This window comes from Cibotium barometz, chromosome 37 (genome assembly GCF_041138505.1).
Source record: "Cibotium barometz isolate CiBa-2024 chromosome 37, ASM4113850v1, whole genome shotgun sequence".
Lineage (NCBI taxonomy): Eukaryota > Viridiplantae > Streptophyta > Polypodiopsida > Cyatheales > Cibotiaceae > Cibotium > Cibotium barometz.
The window spans coordinates 21,463,065-21,470,647 of record NC_141082.1 but is presented as its reverse complement, the minus strand read 5'-3'; the positions used below and the strand labels follow the sequence as shown (position 1 = coordinate 21,470,647).

The 7,583-nt window shown below is 44.0% G+C and overlaps 1 protein-coding gene across 1 annotated transcript; it reads left to right on the top strand.

Moving 5' to 3' along the window:
* The first annotated feature begins 1,522 nt into the window (after positions 1-1,522).
* Positions 1,523-6,999, top strand: LOC147617060 (DExH-box ATP-dependent RNA helicase DExH15 chloroplastic-like). The gene is made up of 2 exons (XM_086776682.1): positions 1,523-3,875; positions 3,993-6,999. Exons 1-2 carry the CDS (start codon positions 1,712-1,714, stop codon positions 6,884-6,886), a joined length of 5,058 nt encoding a protein of 1,685 aa, XP_086632808.1. The 5' UTR covers positions 1,523-1,711; the 3' UTR covers positions 6,887-6,999.
* The last annotated feature ends 584 nt before the right edge of the window (positions 7,000-7,583 follow it).

Genomic DNA, 7,583 nt, shown 5'->3' with positions numbered 1-7,583 from the left:
TCCATAGCACTTTGTTACCATTGCCACTAAGCCTTGTTAGTAGAGTACACCACCTTAAACCCTCCTTCATATTGTTTGTGATGGCCTCATCAAATATTAGTATTGAAGTTGTTGTTGCGCGTATTGCAAGGGAGGCCACCGATGTGGATGTCAAGTAAAAGACCGTAGATGGTACACAAGCATGGAAAGGTCTCACATCCTTTCCACTTCATGGTAATGATGGTGATATTTCTCAAGTGAAGACCAAAGTGGTAGGCTTAATTATGATATGGCGAGCCCATGGTTTTTATTGATGATGCGTATGAGCGTGTCTTACTAGAGAAAGTGCGGAAGGATACAAATGCCATTTGCTTACTTTGTGCCTTCACCCTGGAGGACAAGCGAGGCCCATAGAAGTAAGATGATGGTTTTCATAGTTCTTTATTTGGAAGTTGGATGTGAATGAACTTGGTTTTATTTTCACTTTAAAGCAATAACCTCGATGTAGAGGATGTGATGTTGTCATGTTTTTCTCTTTTTCACTCCCTTCGCCTCTATCTCGACCCGATTCCCAAAAAGTGCTCACTAGAAAATGCTCACTAGAAAAAACCCCCCCTTGAGAGGTTAGGATTATGAAGAGGAGGTACTCTTTCTTATATCATATGCCTTGATAGCATAGATGCTTTGTGGCCAAAGAGTGGATTTTTTTAAATTTTTGGCCAAAGCTCCAATATAAATAATGACTATGTACACCATGTAACTATTTTTGAATATAATGAGAAGAGTTTATATGGTGGGTGACCTTTGTGGTTTAAAGATTCTTCTATAGATAGTAATGCATGATGACACTCATGTTTGTTTAGCTTTGAAATTGTGGAAATGCTTTTTCTTTAGTTTAATGCATGGCTTTATTATGAGATCAAATAGGAGCACAAATGAAGCATTCCTTGATATGAGTAGCTCGTTCTTAACTTGACGTTGGATACAAGAGAAGTTGGTGAGTATTTGCTCGGTGGGGATCAATTGCAGCATGGGAGTGCACATCAATGTTTGCAAGCTACGAAAGTGAATGTCGGTCTAAGGCAAGAAGCCAAAGGAAGCCCGAGTTCATAGGACAACTCAACGTGGCTAGAGAGGGCCAATTGATGCGTATGCATTAGGGACAAATCAGTGGGTGAGACATTGGTGTGTGGGCCTGGGTGTTCACAAGTGCGAGGTTAGTTGGTATATAATGGTTGGGAGGTTATTCATATTCATGCCATGCTAGGAGTCGTGTTTTTCTTGGAGAGAATCCTGCATGAGTTTGGCATGTAGCTATGGAAGCTTACCCCCCTCCCTTACACATAAGCTTGCATGGATTGTTTGTGAGCTAAGGGAAGAGTCATAAGAACACATGAATGGAGTCATCAAAGTACTCATGGAAGACATAGGATTTTGATAAGATGAGGACCCACTTAGTATGGAAATGAAATAGATATGCATTTAAAAAAAAATGAAAATAATGAATCAGGTATGAGATAGCGTCTGAAGTTTGAGTGAATATGAATATGAACAGAATATGAGACGATGAACCACAGTTAAACCCCTGCGCGAGCTGAATCTTGAGCGGTTCTCTCTAGCCTGTATAGCCTTTGAAGCTGGAGCAGCAGTGCTGACTGTGGCCATAGCCGTGTACATGAGAAGCCAAACCTAATAGACTTTTTTTTTTCTCGCCTGCTGCTGCACGGGAGCAATGATTCACCTGTGCCGTTGTCCTACTACTCCCCACCATGGCGCCTCTTGCTTCTACTCTCCGCATCAGCAGCAGCAGAAGCTGGCTGCCAATCCCTTGTGTGCTTCCAGCTTCGTGTCTCTATGGCGCCTGCACAAGAAAACGCATCCTTTTGGCCGTCTGGGAACCAGTCTGAAGCTGAACGAACTCTCAGGTATGGCTATCTCTCCTTTCTCTGCAAGAAGGAGACTCGCAGTAGCTAGCACTCATGAAGTTTTGGTTAAACAAGAAGTAGACGAAGCAGCAGAATCAGAAGAAGAAGAAGGAGAAGGACAAGAGCAGAAAGAAGAAGAAGGGAAATCCTTCATCGGCTCAAAATCTTTACCCTGGAACGTTAACCCTTCCCTGGCTGTCGAGAGCTGGGGAGCCATCTACAGAGGCCCTAAGGAAGCCAAGTACTGGAACTCAACCAGGAGCTACCCCTACCCTGTCGGCTTCACTTCCAACAAAACCTACAAAGGTAAAGTGTTTCGGCAAACCATCAAAGAAGGCCCCCATGGTCCTCTCTTTGTGGTTGAAGAGCCCGGCCTTGGCATTTTTACATCACTCTCTCCACAGAAAGTCTGGAATGATGTGACCCTACCAAATGGACTTCGGGTGCATGGTGCTAGACATTTCGGATTCCAGAGCCCTGAGATTGTGAGAGTTTTACAAGCCATGGCGCGGCGGCTGGAGAGTCACCCACAGGAAGCCATGGCGCGGCGGCGGCTGGAGAGTCACCCACAGGAAGAAGTTGCAAGCAGCAGCAGCCAGGCAAGGTCCTGTGATAATGAGGGCAGCTTTCCGACTGAAGGGCCAATGTTTGATGCTCCTGCGAAGGAGGAGGATCAAAAGCTCCCACAGGTCAAGGCAATTTTTGAGGAACAAGGAGAAGAAGTGGAAGATGAGGAGGATGCTGTTGATGTGGATGATGATGATACTGTCAAGGATGATGGTGAGGATGATGATGTTGTCATCAATGATGGTGAGGATGATGCCATTGTGAATGTGGATGATGATGATGATGATGATGATGCTGGTGATGATGATGTTGTCGTGAATGTGGGTGATGATGATGATGCCATTAATGATGGTGAAGAAGATGAGAGTGAATATGAAGGTGCAGATGAGGAGCTGGACTACTCGCCTTCTGATGTTTACTCTGGTCAAAGAAGGAAACCGGTAGATAACAATCCTACCACATTCAGCAAAACAGGTTCTTTGCTGACCAATTTCAAACGCTCATTCAGATCAGGTCCCCAAAAAGTTACATTCAAAAGGATTTCTAGGGCTACTGATGACTTTGAGAAGCATGACTCTCTGGAAGAAGTCTATAAGGATGACAATCGAACTGCAAACAATGCAGTGTACCATCATCCACCCATATCAAGGCCAAAGACATTGGGAGCTGCTGAAAAGCAGGTGTGGAGAAAGGGGGAAGGTTTAACTGGTCGTGTAGTTGGCTATGGCAAACAGCAGGGAGTTGAAAAATTAGGAGGTGAACAATGGAGTACTAGTGATACCAAAATTCCTAGTGCATCTAATGGAACCAGGTCATGGGAAGGCTCTGTCTCTAAAAGAAAAGAGGAAAGCTCCAAAAGTTCTCATCTGTTATTGGAGCTTCTGCAGAAATGGAATAAGATTAAGAAATGGAACCATGATTCTGGAGACAGATTGCGAGAGAAAGCTGATAAGGAGGTTATTGATTCATTTAATGATCACAACATTGGAGATGACAGATCTTCTTCATCAATCAATAAGTATATTTCTCAAGGACCTGTGTCAGAAAGCAGTTTTACATCCCTGAAGAGCAACTCGTCTTCTACACGTCTAAGGAATTTTCCTGGTCAAGAAACTATGCAAAGTAGTTCTTCAGAGAATGGGAACTCTACGGTCGATGAGCTTCGGAACTCGGAGAATGTTGATGAGAGCACAAGCTTTGCAATAAGTAAGCTTTTCGATACAGTAGGGAAGAAAAATGATGTGCCCAATGGCCAAAAGTCTGAGCGAAAGCTTGGGAAGTCAGTTGTGGAAAATTCCAAGCCTTTCAAACGAGATAGCAAGAGTTGGAAACATGCAATTTCTAGCAGGGGCACTGAAACTCTGGGTACAGGTTCAAGTTTTCAGGGTGCTGATAATTTTCAAGGTTTGAGGAACCTGGTGCAAGATGAACCCAAAGCTTTAAACTTTGTAGAGAAGCAAAACAGTAGGGTATCTGAAGCAATGAGAAAGAGAACTGACCCTGAGCCTGCACGTTTTGCAGGAAGGGTTGTTGAGATGCCAGAAGAGAAGAGTCAAGTGAGGCAGCGGGGAGCTGATGAGATCAGGCGTATGGAAGAAGTGAGGAAGCTTGTTGTCAGCAAGAGGTTTGAGGATGCTTTACTAGCGGTTAGAAGCATGAAATTATCTGGTATGAATGTTGCTGAGGATGTATATGAGGCAGTGTTGGGCTTTAAACTGGACCCGTGGCAGAAACAGGTCTTCAAACAAGTGCAGAATGGGAATTCTGTGCTGGTTTCTGCTCGAAGTGGTGCTGGCAAGTCAGCTGTTGCTGAGTGCTGCCTCTACAGACATGTGGTTGAGGAGCAAAGAGCATTGTTTGTCACTCCCTATGAGCATCTGGCAAACCAGAAACTGCACAAGTTTGGGGGCATATTTGGTCAAAGCAATGTGGGGGGAATGCGGACAAGGATGAGGGTGCAAAAGGGTCCGCAGTTGGTTGTGATAAGCTTGGAGACTCTTGCCAAAATTCTGCAAGAGCTAAATGGGCCTGGAGGATCAGAATTCCGATTTTTTTTTGAAGGCATCAACATGGTTGTGCTGGACAAGTTCCATACATTTGGTGAGGCAAAGTATGGCAGCCTATGGGAGGAGGCTCTGATGCTTTTGGACTCTAAGATTAGAGTAATAGCACTTTCATTGCCAACTGCCAATGAAGATCAGATAGCGTCATGGATTGACGTGAATCGAGGGCCTTGCAAACTGGTCAGCTGCTCATCAGAGCCTACTCCAAAGCATTACTTATTTTGTCACAATTCCAGGCTTCTTCCTCTTCTTGACCCCAAGGGCTTGCAAGTAAACCATGCCTTCTCCGATGTCAATGGAGGCTTTGACAATTCTATGGCCGAAGACCAGCTTGAGTCCTTTTTCTGGTCTGGCTATGACAAGCCCAGTTTGAAGCATGCACTGAATACTCTGGAAGTTAATGCAATGCTTCCAGCTTTTGTGGTGTTTTTCAATGTAAAATGTTGTAGCGATGCTATGCAGGATGCATTTGCAGCTGTAAGTGACAGACTGCTGTCAAGGTCAGAGATTCAGAAGGTAGAAGCTTGTTTGAATGAACTTGGGGAAAGCCATCCTGATCTTTTAAAGCATATAGATGAAGCAGATCGCGAAGGGCTCCGCAAGGGGTTTGCAACTTACCACGAAGGGAAGCTGCCCGTGTGGCAAAACTTTGTTCTCAAGCTCTTTCAGCAGAATCTAGTGAAGATTCTTATAGTGACAGAAAGCATTCTGCTCCATACAGAGATTATTGCCCGCACTGTCATCTTGCCAGCAACTTGCAAGGTGACGAAGGATGGGGTTTCTTCCATCCCGTGTGACCAACTTCTGCAGTTGATTGGGCGTGCTGGCAGAAGGGGCTATGACGTCGAGGGTAATGTGGTCTTTTTGAAAAGCTTCTACTCTGGACCCAAAGAAGCAGCATCCCTAGTGCTTGACAATAACTTCAGCATTTGTTCATGTTTCAAGCCATCGTACTCCTTGGTGGTGAACTTGATGGCAAAGCACAAACTTTCTGAAGTGAAGAAAATATTAGGCCGCAGTTTTTCAGATTTTGAATTTTACAGTAAACACGTGAAGGCAAGGAAGTTGAAGGAGCTTGATCGGAAGATTCTAGATTTCTTGGAAGCCAAGGCAGACTTGGAATCAAAGCTATTTCAGGGTTTAACAGACGTAAACAAGCAAAAGTTGTCAGATGCAGCAATGTTTACAAGAGTAGATATTAGAATGACCATCCACTCAGCATCACAAAGTGGCAATGCCTTGCCTGGTGTCCTCCTTGCTGTGGTTCCAGGCCGGACGGAGTCGTTTTATATGGTTTTTGGAGCAGATAATAACTTTCGGTTACTGCCGGCTGGGGCTATTGACCATGCGTACACCATAGAGGTTTCTCCTCTTGATGCCGTGTACAAGCAATCAACCGGAAAAACCTTACAGCCTCCCCTAATCCCCCCTAAAGAAAACTGGGTAGTGGAGCAGGATGGCTCTTATGGGTATGTTGCAAGTGGAAACTCACAGACCGAGGAGTATGTAAGACTGTTGATGGAGTATCCTGTTCAACCCACTCTTGCAAAGGAGGGCCTTCAACTTAGAAAGGAAATTCTTGTGTTGGAAGCTCAGATTTCAAGTCTGATTGAACAGAGGAAGAACCTTCAAATTGAGAAACATAATGCAGATAAGAAGTCGGTGAGCTCCTCAGAAGCTGAAGCAGCTGAGTTGGAAATTGATGACAGCGAAACTTGGATAGAATCACTGAGGCTTCTTAAGATTTTGGAAAAGGTGGATGCCTTGTCCGTCATTGAAACTCAAGGGGCCTACGTAAAGCTGAAGCCGCTGGGTATGCTCATATCAAGGCTTCATAATGTGGAGAATGAGCTTTGGCTAGCTGTGGTGGTGACATCAAAGTATGTTAAGCAGCTGTTGCCAGCTGAGTTTACAGGCGTAATTGCTACAATGGTACCTCTGGAGCCTGAAGTGGAAAGCCTTTTTATTGATCAAAGGGAGCTTTTGTACAGAGTACCAAGGCCTTTGAAGGATGCATTCACAAGCCTGGAGGTACTAAGGAAACAGGTTGCAGCTTTGCAAGGATCATATATCCCGCCACTACAGTTTGATACGGCATTGGCTGGCATGGTGTATGCTTGGGCTCGAGGGAAACCTGGAACAGGTGGTTTTTACATGATGAGCACCAATGATGGTGATATAGCATGGAAGTTGAGGAGTGTGACAAGATTTGCCAATCTAGTTTATCGAGCATGCAGTCAAGTTTCTGTGGATATCTCTGAACCAAATGATTTCAATAATCTTTCCTCATTGGCAAGGAGATCTGAAGACCTGCTCTCAAGACACCTTACTGTTGTAGATAGAAACACATAGATTGCAAGGTGATGTAATCCAGTCCTGACGAGACTAGGTTTCTCTCTTTTAGAGAGATTTTGGTGATTGTCAGTTCACATTTTTTTCCCTGATAAGAAAGGGGTAACACACTTATATGCCTTTGTTTTTGGAGACTGTGTGTGTGTGGAGTGCCGGTGTTGCAGCCTATGCATGTGGCTCCTAACCAAGTTCATGAAAACTGTTACACTGTGTCCTTCCTCAGTTCCAACTGTGAGTAATGGCAAGAATCACATGTCATTAAGATAGGAATGTTGGCTTAAATTTATAGAGTAACTTGTGGAAATTCCCATAAAGGCCGTCGTAGTTCTTAATGTAATTCTTGAGAGAAGAGGGGCGAAAATCTCCGATATAAGGAGCCAGCCCTCTTGGTCACTTGTAAGGCATATTGAAAATATTGGTATATATTAGCATATTGAGTCGTAGAGTTTTCCTCGATATTAGAGCTGCCCTCACTCTTGTAGCTTATTGCTTTCCTATTTGATGTATGTTAGTAATGGAATTCTAGTTTCCTTGGGTCTTGATGGTGATGTTATAACTTAGATTATCTATGTATATGATGTGACTTATGCTTGTGTTAATGTTTTGTTATATTGTCTCCTCATTATCTTTTCTTCTATGTGTTTAATTGAGTCTTGTTCCTCACTTCTCATTGTACTTCAACACTTGTGCACTCAAC